This window comes from Alosa pseudoharengus, unplaced genomic scaffold (genome assembly GCF_046254945.1).
Source record: "Alosa pseudoharengus isolate Yale_2024_CS ecotype anadromous, Long Island Sound unplaced genomic scaffold, YU_APseudo_1.1 YU_APseudo_1.1_scf_9, whole genome shotgun sequence".
NCBI lineage: Eukaryota > Metazoa > Chordata > Actinopteri > Clupeiformes > Clupeidae > Alosa > Alosa pseudoharengus.
In genome coordinates, this window is record NW_027468881.1 from 34,386,509 (window position 1) to 34,403,135 (window position 16,627).

At 41.4% G+C, this 16,627-nt stretch overlaps 1 protein-coding gene across 2 annotated transcripts; it reads right to left on the reverse strand.

Annotated features, from left to right (window-relative positions):
* Nucleotides 1-7,442: 7,442 nt before the first annotated feature.
* On the reverse strand, nucleotides 7,443-11,847 carry LOC143114437 (putative E3 ubiquitin-protein ligase DTX3). Of its 2 annotated transcripts, XR_012984914.1 has the most exons (5): nucleotides 11,343-11,847; nucleotides 9,196-9,413; nucleotides 8,659-8,893; nucleotides 8,252-8,356; nucleotides 7,443-7,599 (listed from the first exon to the last, which is right to left on the reverse strand). XR_012984914.1 is itself a non-coding variant. In XM_076276028.1 (3 exons), the coding sequence occupies exons 1-3, from the start codon at nucleotides 11,661-11,663 to the stop codon at nucleotides 8,785-8,787; spliced, it is 648 nt and encodes a 215-aa protein (XP_076132143.1). In that variant the 5' UTR covers nucleotides 11,664-11,847; the 3' UTR covers nucleotides 8,553-8,784. The 2 variants fall into 2 exon arrangements, 1 of the variants encoding a protein (XP_076132143.1); XM_076276028.1 differs by lacking the exons at nucleotides 7,443-7,599; nucleotides 8,252-8,356 and having other exon boundaries at nucleotides 8,553-8,893.
* Nucleotides 11,848-16,627: the final 4,780 nt, after the last annotated feature.

The window sequence follows — 16,627 nt, forward strand, 5'->3', positions numbered from 1 at the left end:
TAGAGAGTGTAGACCTCAACACTCTCTTGGATAATACTTAGCCACATCAGAATACTTCATTCTATGGTTTTAAGGAATGTGACATAGTCCTGGGCAAAACAAAAGACTATATGGTGAAGGTTGTAGCCACATGGTTCGCCAATGAGATTATTTGGTTAGTTGGCACGTTTAGTTTTCACTGTCACCATCTCTCTGCATGGGGGAGTGGGCGGGCGTCTGCCCAACTCTGCCCAGTTCCTCTCTCCTGGCACATGCACCGCCTCTCCACTCCGGGCAGTGGGCTGTGGAGGTTACTCACAGGTGACTGAAGTCTAGGGCAGCATGCCAGTGCTGTGTAGTGAGGACCAGCAGGCACACACATACACACACATACACACACACCCACACACCCACACACACACACACACACACGGACACACATGTGCATGCAGACACACACACACATACACACACACCCACACACACACACACACACACACACACACATACGGATGCACATGCATGCACACACATACACAAAGGCTTAGTTTGAAATGATGTTCGTCTGCATGACATTTTAAACAGAAATTGCACATAGCTTAACAGCTTACATGAAGTATTGTTCCCCAATTGTTGTTATCACAACAAATAGTTTTAGCTGAGCCCTTGAATAATTTCCTGTAAAGAGGTTTATGAAGTCAGTGAATATAATCATGCTTTGCCTTTTCCTGCTGAGTAAATTGCAGGTAACAAAATCGTTTCCATGGTAGTGGCACTCAGCTCTGGCGCAGGCAGAGCCAGCCACCACAGTAATGGCACATTACAGAAGCATGTTTCAATACAGCACTACAGTTATTCCCAAGCAGAGTCAAAACCAGAAACAACCAAGCAGTTATGTATTTCCTGAAAGGTCATGACTGTAATGCCTCATTAAAGTTAGTTTGTTTTTAAATGGTTGGCTAAGACTAAGAGGCAGTTATATTTAAAAAAAAAAAAAATAATAATAATAATAATAATAATAATAATAATAATATGTTTTATTTGTATAGCACCTTTCATACACAGAATGCAGTTCAAAGTGCTTCACATTTGGAGCATTTAACACCATAATAGAGAGAAAAGAAAGAGAAGTAAAAGAAAAGTCGTAATAATACAAACAAACAAACAAACAAGCAAATCAGTAAATAAAACGTTACAGATTTAGAGTTAAGTAAAACATGAGATTGAGAGATAGATACAACTTAATGCAGTGAAAATAGGAAGAGCCTATAAATAGCAGCATTAAAAAGCATCAGTAAAATGTGAATTGATGCGAAGAAATAGGGTTAACTAAAAGCTCTCCTATAGCTACAGGTATGTTTTCAGGTCTCTTTTAAAAATGTTTACAGAATTGGCCTGTTTGATGTACAGAGGCAGACTGTTCCATAGCTTCGGTACATAATGGATAAAAGCAGCTTTTTGTGCACCAGCAGACCCCAATAGACACCACCACCTGGTCTGTGCCTTATTGGCTATGCACCATTGACCACTGGACAAAATAACTGCATCTAAAAATGACCAGAACCTGTTGTACCAATCTATGCTGCATGTGATGGTCAGTTTCTATCGGCATTGACCTCACACACCTCTCGGTAACTCTGTCCCACTAATGATTCTAAGGACCAGATAAAGGACTGTTCCTGCTTGAAGTCCCCCAAAATAAGGGATACTGATAGTGGCTCCTGTCTTCTCAAAGTGGAAACATTGGCTTTTGCTAATAATGAACAGCTTGAGTCCGGCTTTCAATCTGTCTTGGAGAAACCGGAGCCAAAACACAAAGTGTGCCAAGGCTGATCTCCTGCCCTTAATGGTGAGGCTGCAAGTCTGTAAATCTGTTGGTGGGTGAGAGACACGCGGAGTGCGTTCAGTTAAATCAAGTGCAGGAACGTGCCACAGAACACTGTGGCTCATAGAACACGATGTGAGAAACTGACACACGTCCACTCATACATACACACATCAACCCACTCATGCCTATTATGCACAAACACACAGGCAAACACATACGCACGCAGACACATTCGCACACACACGTACACTGGTACACACGCACACAACCATGCACGCTGACATACACACACATAAACACACACACACACAAACACACACACACACACACAGAGACACACACACACACATACACACACACACATACACACAGAGACACACACACACACGCACGCACACACACACACACACACACACACACCCACACACACAAACACACACACACACACACACACACACACACACACGAGCACACACCCAAACACATATGCACACAGTCACAGTGACAGAGTCGCACATCATCTGCGTTGTGAGGTAAACTGCCGCAGGCATGGCTTATGAACATGTTGCAGCTCAGTCTCTGTCACTGAGTGAGACGGGAGCTGCACAGAAAAACATGACCATTCTGCCTTCACTGAAATGCAATGGCAACTCGTTATCTCCTCCTTGAGGGAACGCATCCAGAGCTGTGATTTATGATACTGAATTCCTAGACAGTCTAAGTTATCATATTAACTTATTTTCAAGTTTAGCTATGATATTTTTACTATCACTTTTATATTTTGTCCTCATCACATATAGTATCGTCATTCAAATAGCATAGTAACAGTTAGCTATTGCTGCTGTTCAGAATATAAAATACAGACATTGAGATGCAATAGTGCCATAAATATTGCCATTGGACAAAATGGTGTGAAGGGTAACACCTCCATTTCCATAATCTATGGCATAATTTCACCCAGAGTACATGGCATCTCACTTGTGGTTAGCAGGTGGAGCATGTACAGGAGACATTCTTATTCTTACTCCCTCTAGCTCTCTATCACTCTCACACACACTCTCTCTCTCTGGGACAAAAATACACACAATATGGACACACACACACACACACAAACACACACACACACACACACACACGGACACACGCACAAACACACACACACACACACACACACACACACACACACACACACACACACACTCAAACACACGCACACACTCACACACACACACTCATACATACACAGTGTGGGCAGCTGTGGCTGTCGGGGGATGCCGTAGCTGGGACAGGAGCAGGAGACAAAAGGCTGTGGGAGCGGCGGTGTGCCAGGGCCATTCCCCCAGAGTGGGGATAATTAAGGAGCACAGTGTGCCAGCGGCAGCCATGGCGCTCTGCTGCAGGGGAGGGAGGGAGGGGGGGAGGGAGAAAACAGCTTCACAAATGTCAATGCCACTGTCTCATAAAACACAGTTCAATTTCACAGCAGAAGGATCCAGAGACAGAAATATCCACCCAGGAGAAATAGAGGCCGTAGTGGCAGACAGGAATGGCCGATGAGAATGACAGCAATGCCCTCGCTGACAGCCAGAGAAGGGCAGCTGTGGAAAGAAAATGGCCACACCGAAGACAAGATCTTGTGGATGCACACAGGGGGTCAAGCATGCCTCAGATAACGCACCAATGACCTCAGGTGTTGTGTTGTCTGTCCATAATGAAAACCTGTTTAAGAAAGCCTGAACGCTAATTCTGCAAATCAAATACCTACATGCAAATACTATCATAGGTTGGTGACCTAGCCACCCAGTACGCTTATCATTACACTGAAAATATGTACATTTATATAAAACATAACATTTGTGTTCTCTCAAAGGCATTCTATAATGTTCACATTTCACCACCACAGCGTAGTTCAGTACAGAATAATATATCTGAATTAGCATTCTTTCTGTATTGCAGTGGTGGCCCTGCCTCTGTCCAGATGGGATTATGAAAGAGTGTGGGCATGCCAGGGGGAGAGAAATGACTGGCAACTGTATCAAGCAAAACCATGTTGCATGCATTTTTAATGAACGCCCCATAGACCAAACCTCTGTAGCCTGTAGTATTCTTTATATACTTTACGTTGTATAGTTACAGTGCATTTCCACACATTTTGTCGCACTTCACTTATTTGCTAGTGGCGACATGCAGACGTCGTTGATCATAGTTGACTTTTTTCTGCTTCTTAGCCTAGCCTCAAATGTCACACCTTATACCACACACCCAGTCCCACTGTATACCTGTGCTGTTGGTATGGCAACAATTGTATTGCAGTGTCCCATACACTACAGCACCATAGTCAATATCTATGATATCAAAGTAGAGGCATGCACTGATAAAAGGGCAGGATGGAGGGGTGGATGGAGGGATGGATGGATGGAGGTATGGAGGGATGGATGGAGGGATGGATGGAGGGATGGATGGAGGTATGGAGGGATGGATGGAGGGATGGAGGGAGGTATGGAGGGATGGATGGAGGGATGGTTTAATAGATGGACAGAAGAGTAGATGGAGCGGAAGAAAGCACATGCCTGATAGAGGACAGGGCCTGGAGTCAGCAGGGGACAGAGAGAGGATGGACCAGATGGGCCGAGCCACGTTCTATGAGAGGGGCAGATGTCTAGAGATCCTCTCTGCCACCGCACTGGCTGCCTACACACACACTTATACACACACACACACACACACACACACACACAGACACACACACACACACACACACACACACACACACACACACACACACACACTCATATACACACAAACACACACACACACACACAAACATACTCATACACACTATAACCCCCAAGCCTTGTACTGCTCTTGCACAGACAAAGGGCATTACAAGGTACATCACAAAGTCAAAGGATTATTAACTTCCTGGAGAGTTCTTACTTGCTGTGTATTTTTGCAAACAAATCCAATGCGCTCAGTTGCCCAGTGGCGCCTGCTCAATAGCGAAAAAATGCCTAAATTTTAGGGTTGTTTTGTTACTATATGGTGCATAGTGTTAAGTCTAGGCAAAGGACCCCTAAACTGATAGAGACAAGGTGGAAAGACCCCTTAATTACATATCATACAAAAATGTCTGTTCAACAATGATGTGTATAGTGTTGTGTGATGTTATAAAAAAGACTTTTTGGTGAATAGTGTTTAACTATCAAAATAATATTTATTAACATTCATATGTTTATAGAGCATGTTTTTTTTGTAATTCTGTTTTATAGAAGAAAAAAATGGGCTCAAACAAATTGGCACACGCCCTAAAGACCTCTGGACAAGAATATATCACAGGTGTGTGAGATAAGTCAAAGCACATGAGAGTCCCAGAATCCAGGAAAAAGGTTGCTGCACAATATCCGATTTTGCTCAAAAAATGCTTTTTTTTATTGGGAGCCATGTTTGAACATTAATATCTTAAAACTAGGGCTGTCAATCGATTGAAAAAAATAATCTAATTAATTACATACTCTGTGATTAATTAATCTAATTATGATTTTTTGCTGTGAAAGTATTTTAAATATTTAAATTCAAATGAATCATTGAATAATCAGCATTAGTGACATTAAAGTTCAAAAACTCTTTTATTATTATTTTAATAATGGCCATAATAATCTATGATATGACCTAAAATGCTGAGGAAATAAATTCAAAAGTGTTTCGGGAAAAAGTTTTTTTTTAATCACATACATTGCAGAGGACTTTATTTTAATCAACACTTTATTTTTATCAACACCACCAAGCCTTTTTTGAAAAGTAAATGTTCCAATCAAATCTAGGCAGCACATTTTCTTCTCTCTTCTTCATTTTACAGTCTAATGGTTACTGACTACAACGGCTCGGGGTCAAAGGTCATACAGAATCGATTAATCTGCGTTAATGTTTTTAATCAGTTATTTTTTCTCAAATTAATTAATCGAAATTAATCAGTTATTTTGACAGCCCTACTTAAAACGTATTCCTAGCATTCTCTTTATATGATGGAAAACAATAATTCTCAGTATGACTGGGCCATTAAAAGTTGGTTATGCATGCACAATGATTTTAGGCCCTGATTCAGAACTAATTGCAAAAAAGAGTGATATTGAGGGTATTATGAACTCATCTTTTGTATCAATCAGTAAATATAATACTCTATTACTGTAATGTGCCAATATTGGGTACAGTATCCACAGCATGTGAACGTGGAGAAATTGAAGGAAAAAACTCGGTGTGGTTGCATTTTTTGGTCGTTTTTTATAGGACAAAAATAGCATGTAGGGTAGTAAAAAGGACCTGAAAATCTATATGGGAATAGTTTAATGTTTAATCATTAGTCTCACTGTCATTCCATATTTCCTTCATAGATAAAAACACACTACCTCCTCTTCTTCATGCCTGTTCCTGAGGAACTTTAATTATCTATGCCAGTGGTTCTCCCGGTGTGCCGTGAGGCAAAGTGAGGTGTGCCGTGGAATTTTGAGGAACCCAATACATTTATACACTCATGAAATAGGTTATAGAGCTATATTTTAAATACATAAATGATACAGCTTCTTGATTAAAAAGCTCAATCAACATCATGTGATCATATGCCTATCACTGTGGTCTCAGCTCATGTATAAGTATAAGTATATATACTCTTTTGATCCCGTGAGGGAAATTTGGTCTCTGCATTTATCCCAATCCGTGAATTAGTGAAACACACACAGCACACAGTGTACACACAGTGAGGTGAAGCACACACTAATCCTAGCGTAGTGAGCTGCCTGCATCAACAGTGGCGCTCGGGGAGCAGTGAGGGGTTAGGTGCCTTGCTCAAGGGCACTTCAGCCATGCCTACTGGTCGGGGTTCGGCAACCCTCCGGTTACAAGTCCGAAGTGCTAACCAGTAGGCCACGGCTGCCCACACTGTACATACTGTATAAAGAAACATATGGGCATGAGAATGAAAACTCCTATTATTGCCTAGGTAATAATAATGTGTGTGCCATACTTTACAATCAGTAACCATAAGCTAATGTGCCTTCATTTTGGTATGATCTTTGGTGAGCACCAAAAAGGTTGAGAACCTATGATCTATGGTACAACATTGATACTTTGTACGCTAAATGTCCATACATTTGAGCTACTTCCACATTTCCAAGTTAGCTACCCCACGTGCCACTTTAGTCTTTTGAAAATAACCCTTAATGTCACTCTTTTTGCTCTTTTTTCAGGGCCTTGCTGATCAATGAGCATGCCATACAAACGTTTAATGGTGATGTCGAGAACAGGTTTGTCTTCCATCCTACAAAGGTTGGATTGGCTATGAGTAATAATTTTCAAGATATTAATGGCCGAACATAGCTTCCAAGATAATGTGTTTTCAGGCTGCCAAATTTAGGTAATATCAAGGGCTTAAAAAATATGAAGACTGTTTTACTGACCTTGGGACCCATGATGTTCATATTATAGACAAAGTTTGAAAAATCAGAGACAGTACAGGAGCAACCTTATCTGATCTGATACTGATTGACCCATGAGCAAAACTGATTTAAAATGTTAACAATAACTTGATATTGATATAAACATAACATTGATATAAACATTACATTGATATCAATTAAGAGTGCACACATTTCCATTACCTCCACCGTCCCCCCTTACAAAAAAAGAAAAACTCCATGAGCCTGTTACACGGGCAGAGCCTGACATGTATCCTCTCAGATGAATGGTTTCGCTGTGCAAGACTGAGATGCAGTGATGTCTTCAGACAGGAGTGTTGTACACTGCATGAGACAATGTCAGATATGGGTAAAGAGCATATCACTCCAATTCCAGTGACAAGTCACTGTTGCTCTCTTCAAACCAGTTTTTTTCTTCTTTTTCTAACACTGTTTGCTGTGCTGTTGGTAAACACAATGCTATTGTTTGTGTAGCCCACCCACTGTTAAATGAGATCAGTTTGACATGACTGGTCAAATCACACTACCATGGTCAGAGGCACAAACATTCACACACATAAATAATTCATTCAAGGACAAACCAGAAACCACAAAACCTCTGAACCTCCACAACTAGAGAAACACTACTCCTCAGCAATCCCCAAAACACTATAACACACAGCTCATCCCCATTCAGAGGCCAGCAGCTACAGATGAGAATAGCACAGGTACAATTTGGTTCAGCTAATGACCTGGCAGTAAGCATTTCTGTTGGCACTTAAATAACAGCTTCTATATCGGATGTATTAAAACTCAGAAGCTGCACCCATATTTGACTAAAAGTGTAAGTTTACTGGCTTTTTTAAGTGCTACAACCCTAGTATCAAAATGATAACGATGGCATTAACATCAAATGTCTGTTCACCACATGGGTACAGATGGACAGACCAAATGATGACAAGAGGCAGTTTAGCCGGCAGCAAATGGTTCAGATTACCAGCATGTCCCAAAAGAACAGAGGTCCATCCATGGAAACATGAGTCATCATCAGCAGCACTGGCGCATCTCTCACTCTCCTCACCCTTGTCCACTGAGGCTGTGCCTGAGTGAGGGAGGCAGGGAGGAGCAGAGTGGTCAGCTGAGCCGTGCTTGTACATGCTCCTCTCCATACTTCTCCATTTAAAAGGGGTGTGGCGCCCCCCGGTGGACAAATAGGGCAAGATGGCATAAATCTAAATAAAAGCTTTCCAAGACCATCTATGTGCAAAGAGTACAGAAGGCTATAGATATCTGATACATTAAGTGACACCGTTATTTATTTCATTATGGAATCTTTCCCAACATGTAACAAAACTGAAAGACAGAGAACACTGCACTACAACAATTAACATTAAAAAGGCACACCCTTCTCTGAGTCACTGTTTGTACTCCACTGTACTCCATTCCAGTACTTTGCTTTTGAAGTCTTATGACACAATATGGCTTTGATCGTAACAGATAAGGGCTCTGGTAAACATTGACGACGGCCTCTCAAACTGGGCTCTCCATGGGTGAGTCCTCCAGGCTTGCTTCAGTAACTCCCTTCAGGTACAGCTCCTCCTTAACCCGCTTGAGGTAGCTTGGATCTGGGTACCCAAAGCTGGATATATGGATAAGAAGACACAGCATTATGATGTGTTGATACAACTCTTTATAATAAAAGTGTAACAAACTATAATATAAATTGCATTGATTTCTTGGGTACGGTCAGGCTTGACCTTTGTCACTCTGAATATGTCTGTTACAGATCATTAGAGAAAGATTTGGAAAGTAGCATGACTGACATTGCATTTTTAAAAGATGCATATTTCATTGTATACATGTTATATGACCATCCCCTGGTTGGTAGCCTACAAAATAAATCATAACACAGCCTTGGCCTTGGTTTAATAGGGTCCTTACAGTGCAGGGCCTCCACCGATGTTAGTCTTGTGATGAATGTCGTTCCAGGTGATGGAATTGGAGAGTCCTGTGGTGGCAGAGGTTCCCACAGTGAAGATGAGCCTGCGTTTAAAAGCCGTCTTCAGCAGCTGGAGGACCTGCTCACCCTCCTCACAGGCAGGTAGGAAAGCCTGTCTGGATGTGCTTGCGTAACGTTTGCCAGGGTTTGGATGTTCAGGCTGTGGTGTCCAACATAATTAAAATATTAATCAAAATCATGTCCCACAATTATATATACTTGCAGGTAAAATCTCCTAAAATACAAGTTTAACTGCATGAAGCGCAGTGCATTCCTTAGTTCATTCCTAAGTTTGGGTTTGTTGTGATAATTCTGGAATGGCTGTGCTCCTCATAATTCCACATGGAGATACATTGCATACAGAAAGTATCCACAGCGCTTCACTTTTTCCACATTTTGTTATGTTTCAGACTCATCTTAAAATGGATTCAATTATTATTATTTTTTCTCATCAATACTCTAACACTCCACAAAAAAGAAAGCGTTTGGAGTGTTTTGTAAATGGAAAAGTTTGGGAACAACCAACAGTCTTACTAAATCTGGCCGCTCAGCCTAAATGAGTAATCCAGGACAAAGGGCCATGGTCAAACAGGTAACCAAGGACTCAAGAAGCGTAAAGACAAAAAAGGACAAAACAAAGACTATTTGGCCACAATATTCCCAATGGAAGAAACCAGGCACTGATGTTTGTCCCTCTTCTCTCATCTTCTCAAAGGAACTCTAGATCTCATTCATAATGACCATTGGGTCCTTGGGTACCTGTCTGACCAAGGCCCTTTGTCCCAGATTACTTGGTTAGGCTGAGCGGCCAGATCTAGGAAGACTGTTGGTTGCTCCAAACTTTTCCATTAGAGAATGATGGAGGCTACGAACGCATTTAAAGATGCGGTTATTTTTTTTAAAGTCGCCCGCATTAAAAAAAAACGGATATGCGATTATATTTCACAACTGGCAAGCAAGCCACAGACATATCAGGGAATTCACTTCCGTGTTAGGTAGGCCTAGGCTTCAAGTACACCCAGCAACAGAGATGCATGTTGGAACGCAAGTTTACCCGACTGCTGTTCCTGCTGTTCATTCTCGTGACGTACCTTCCGTTTTTCATGCCCTAAATCAGTGTTTTTCAACCACTGTGCCGGGGCACACTAGTGTGCCGTGAGAGATCATCAGGTGTGCCGCAGAAAATTACCCAAATGTCACTCACTGGTCCAGAAAAGCAACTGTTGCATCAAAGAATTTATAACCACATGCTCTCATTGATTGTATGATTGCACTATTTTTGGTATGCAGGCATTGTACAACGGGGGCCCCGTATCCAGTATTCACAGAATCATCACATATCCAGTTCATAACAACAATTAAATTAGATATAGTCACCTACAAATGAAACAGAGGGCACTTGTTTTATTGAGCAGGTCTTGCATAGAAGCCATAATAAGGCCATATCTGTGTATTATTTGAAATTTTAGGCTATGGTATGTTTATTTTTTCTTCACACAGGATGTTAGTGTGCCATGGGACATTTTAAGTGTCAAAAGTGTGCCGTGGCACAAAAAAGGTTGAAAAACACTGCCCTAAATGGTTTCATGTTCATCTTCTTAATGTTTGAGGTACTGTCGCTATAACTGTATACTTGTCTGTCACTATAGCTTGACTCAAGGGGAGACGGGGAAGGGGACCTTCATTAACTTGCGGGGCCCTACGCAACTTGCGTAGTGTGCGTATAGGGAGAACCGGCCGTGAGTAGGATGCACCAGAGCTCCATGGCAAGTGTCATAACAAAAGGTGTGAAAACTTATGTAAATAGAATATTTCAGTCTTTTATTTTTGTATATATTTACAAAACACTCCAAACACTTGCGTTTTTGTTGGGTGTTGGAGTATTGTGTGTAGATTGATGAGAACATTGAATTGAATCCATGAGTCTGAAACATAACAAAATGTGGAAAAAGTGAGTGAATACTTTCCGTATGCACTGTGTCAGCAAATTTGATTGCTTAAACCCCATGCGAAACGCCCATTATCTGCATCTGAAACATTTCAAATGGTAACTCTTCAAGGATTAAATCTGTCAATGAACCAAACTCACCCCTTGGATGCCTGGTGGAAAACTGTAGTTGATAACAATAGTTCCACAGCCTTCATACCCAGGTAAACATTGCCAAGTGCGGGTCACTTTCATGACTCCATCCCGAGGCTGAGTACCATAATAGGTCCCATAAAACGCATTACAAACCGGACACGCGGGTTTTACTCTGAATACATCGTCTATGCAACTTGAGCAAAAAGAATGGGAACATTTCAAGGTTTTTTTGTCTTGTATATTGTCCATACAAACAATACAGTAGGTATCAGTCATCGATGTATTTCCATTATCTAGCGGGTCCCCGTCGCCCAAAGATGAAGTCATTCTCGATGTTTTTCTGTAGCCTACTACTGTAGGCCTAGTACTGTAGTACGAATTTCAGTTTCGAGTATAACGCCTCAAAAACATCACACGAGACACTGGCTACTTGACAGCTTCATTCTGCAGCACTGACTCAATGCACTTACTGGTTAATGTTACATGAAACTCGGGATAGGATCCACCCACAGGATAATGCGAAATGCCATCTGACTTGTGGGTGTGTTTCAGGAAGTAGTCCGATGGAGAACATGAAAATGTTTGTAGGTTCGTTGTATGTGTAATGTACGTTTTGGGACATTAAGCTACGTTAAGCCCGCCTCCCCCACCCCCTTTTTTCACAAGCAGTGCAGCTTTCTGAAGCGGTGCTTTCTGAAGCTAATAGGCCTACCACCACCAAAGTTGTGTGGCAATAAAAGTATCCAGGGTTTGCGCAAGTACCATAAATAAATTAATAAAATCAGGGTTCCCACTGAAATGCCATCACTTTTCCCTCACTTTCCCTGACAAAAAAACCCCCTACATTTCCATGACCTACGTAATGATGGGTAGGCTACAAGATTTCAGAACAGTCGTATAGCATTCAAGAATTGTTTTACTTTTTTTAGAGCGATAGATGAATACATGGGTATTGAATGAACAAAGTTGGCCTTACCACAACTACAGTAGGCTACTCAACCAAGCAGTAAAGCTAACCAGATATACACCAATTCTGAATTCGAAATTCCCTGATATGTGCCCATAATTTTGCCCCGAAAATGATAAAATTCCCTGACTTTACATGTCTGGAATAGACTTTCCAAAATTCCATGATATTCCCGAAATTCCATCACCCGTGGGAACCCTGTAAAATCCTTAACGTGAAAAAGCTTAAATAAAATGGTTTTATTTTAGGCCTTTATCACGGCAGCCGAAGTAGAAAGTGAACAGCCCTGCTCCTGTGTGAGCACAGGTGTTTCTAATTAAGTGTCAGATTCGGCCACAGTTACTTCAACCAGAGGCCTCGTTAATGTTTTTAGGAACACCTGTGGTTTGCCTGCTAACATGTGAACAGCCCTGCTTTAGCTGCCGTGATAAAGGCCTAACCAGCTAATAGGCTAACTGAAATAAAACCATGCCAATCTTTAGGTATGTGGTGAAGGGTAGGCTATGTGATGATGTGGGGCTATTTTAATTCCAAAAAGAGGTGCCAATATTTATGACCCCTGTAATTGAAGGAAGAACATTTATTTTTTTTTTATTATAGGGTGATATCAGGTAAAATGGGCCATCAGCTAAAATGGGCCATTTAAGGTTTGGGGGTCCCAGCCCCTCTGGAATTTAGAGCCAATGACTGCAAAGGATTTCAGACTGTTGTCATAACTGTGCTTGACAAGTAATAGGTGATTTGATTGGTTTATGGTTGCTATGGTGGGCGGGGCAATAGTTCAAATCGAGACTGCACCAGAAAGCTGCATGGCCTGGCATATCAAATGTAACTAAACTATTATAAGGATGATAAATCTATAAAAAACAAACATGCACATAAAAAAAACTGTGCATAATATCTGTCTTGATGGCATCCACCAGAAATAATGCTGTTAGTTTGGTATATGAACTTATTACGACCGCCGCGCAGCGAAGCGGCGGTCATATAGGTTTAGTCAGATTTATTTATTTTTTTTTTCTTTTTCGCATGCCCAAATTTCCGTCAATGATTCCCGGGACACTGAAAGACCGGGGTACACGAAACTTGGTGGGCATGTAACCCCACATGGATAGCATGGAACCATCGTTTTTCGTTTTGATCTGTTGCCCCCCCGCTGGACTGGACCCCCCGAAAGGAGGGTAGGGCAGACACAGTTTTCTGTGAATATCTCGAAAACCGTAGGGTTTAGGAGGACCGTTTTTTTTTGTATGATGATCTCAAGAGGCCATGTCAACCCATTCCATAACCACTCATTTCATGTATAGCGCCACCTAGTTAAACACAAAAAAGTAAAAATGAGGTGTTGTAATCGCAGGTATCTGTGACCTAACATAGTCAAAACTGCACGAAATTGGAAGTGTAGGATCATTATGACACCCTCTGAATGCACGCCAAGTTTCGTGGAATTCCGTTCATGGGGGGCCACACAATAAATTAATTTATGTAACTATACACCAACTGGCCTGTAGGTGGCCGGAGACAGTTTTCTGTGAATATCTCGAGAACCGTAGGGCCTAGGAGGTCCACCTTTTTTATGTATGTTGGTCTTAAGGGGGCATGTCAACCCATCCCATTACCACTTATTTCATGTATAGCGCCACCTAGTTAAAAATTAAAAAGCAAAAAATTAGGTGTTTTCATCACATATCTCTGGCTGACAAGGTCAAAAATGCACGAAATTAAAAGTGTAGGATCATTATGACACCCTCCGAATGCATGCCAAGTTTTGTGTACTTTCGTTCATGGGGGGCCTTACAATAAAATAATTTATGTGTACATTTAGTGACGTACACCAACAAGGATTCCCGGGACACTGAAAGACCGGGGTACACAAAACTTGGTGGGCATGTACCCCACATGGATAGCATGGAACCGTCATTTTTCGTTTTGATCTGTAGCCCCCCCGCTGGACTGGACCCCCCAAAAGGAGGGTAGGGCAGACACAGTTCTCTGTGAATATCTTGAGAACTATAGGGCCTAGGATGACCATTTTTTTCCATATGTTTGCCTCCAGGGGTCATGTTAACCCATTTCATGTGCACACATGTGCACAAACAGATACAAACACACACACACACATACATTCACAGTAATCATACGTATGACACATACTCACACAGTAGACATATGTACGCTTGCATGCACAGGCACATACGCAGGCACACACACAAGCACGCACACACACACACACACACACACACACACACACACACACACACACACACACACACACACACACACATAACATAAACATAACACAAACAATCAAGAATTTCTCAGAATTATGAACAGGCAAGATGGAGGTGGGGTTGTATAAAATGAATTTTACATGTGAAATCTATGAACTAATAATGTTTTGGTACTTGTTGTCTAGCAGATACCAGTGAGAATTGAGTGTGGATAATGCAATTTAGTGAGACAGTTAGAATCATATAGGCCTTTCAGCGTGATTTCTTTTTGTGGAAAAAATGTGCTGGACTGGGCGGCAGTCATATTTTGTACCGCTCTGCGGTACATCTAGTTTTTTGTAAAAGTGATGTTTTTCTTAGCGGCCCAATTTACCTTAACCCACTGAGGTAAAATGGGCCACATAGTCTGAGCGAATTAGCCTAGAAAAGGGTCAAAGGTGGAAGTAAATACAGCAAAAGCATATTTGGTATCATTTGAATCGTAATTTTCTGTAGATTAAGAATTTGTGGTGCCTACAGCACAGATTTGTACCGAAAAAAATATATAGGGCTTTGAATGGAGCATGGCACAATGATTTTTGGGCCAAAAACGTATGTTAGTACATCTTGATATTAGCTGATATCTCTTAAACCAATTGAAAGATATTCATCAAACTTGGTCTACTTACCCACTACAAGTTGTCAAAGAGCTGGCAAGACAATTTAGGTCTTGAGGTCAAAGGTCAAGGTTACAAGGGGTCACACAAATAACTCATATGCAGTATTTGGTTCATATCTCCAAAGCTGACTGATGGATCTTTATTAACTCTAGTACATTTATTGTCTATACAAGTTAGATGAACTTAGGGACTCAGGGCCATGGGGTCAAAGGTTAAGGTCAGTTTCATCCCCTGACATACAAGGTTATAGACGGTGGAGACATGCTAATCAACATGCCATGTTCAATTCAATTACTGTAAATATAGTGAACTTTTTTATGTTGCACAACATAGACTTGGTTGTTTTTGACATGGGGAGTCCCTATCTACAGCACAATGAGTTTAATACCCCTCCTTTGTATATAAGAATCAAGTATCTGATTGCAATTACTGTAGGCAAATGTGCTTAGCAGTTACATAAGTGAAATACTTCCACTAGCATAGTCATGACCTGACCAATATCTCTTTCAATATTGCCCATGCAGTCCTTTCCACAGTACAAGCAGTGCTACTTCCAGCTGTAAATTATAGCTTTCTCTGCTGTTGTGACTTTCCATAAGTTAGTATGACTGTTAACTGTGGCCCTTGATTTTTTTCCCTTCATGGAAGGTGTTGTCCACTTTCTCCTGGCAATTTCTGTGACCCTGAAGACTAGCATTGTCTTCCAGTTTTGATGTTAGTAATGTGGCATGTCCGTTGTTATCTGTTCAGTTGAAGTTAGGGGTGGGCAAAAAATAATATCTAAACATTTTGGAAGATTTGACGGTAGATATCAATAATATAATTAAATACGAATATGTTACAAGCCACCTTATAATTTCTTACAAAGCACATTAAGGGACACAAAGTATTAGGATAGCAGTTCATTTTCTAAATTTTGTTTTTGAAAGATGAGTGTGGGAGCCATTAGCTATTGTTGATGTTGTGGTGGTGGTCTACACTAGAGGGCAGTGTGCTTGTGTTACAGGAGCTAGGTCATAGGTCACGGTGGCACAGGCACGCCAGGTAATTAATTCACAGGTGTAGCGGGGGGGGGTAATGATGCTAGGGTGGCGGGGAGATCGCACAGTTTTTACCGCTGGCACGCCACAGCTAGATTAGCCCTCACGTTTGCATATACTAGTCTGAACTCTGTAAACTATCTTTGCTATTAAATGGGAACATCACCCAAGGACTCTAAACGTTGTGGACTTCAATTTTATCCGAAGTGGACAGGCCTATAGCGCGTCAAAAACAGGATCTAGCCCTCACCCTGCCGAGTGTCTGATTTGTGGTAAGACAGTCACTACACAAGTAAAAACTCTGATCTCGTTGAGATGTCCTGGAAGAAGAACAAATGAAAATCTGGTCTCGTTTGGATACTTTGGAAGTTGGATTAATGTTCGATATCGTTTG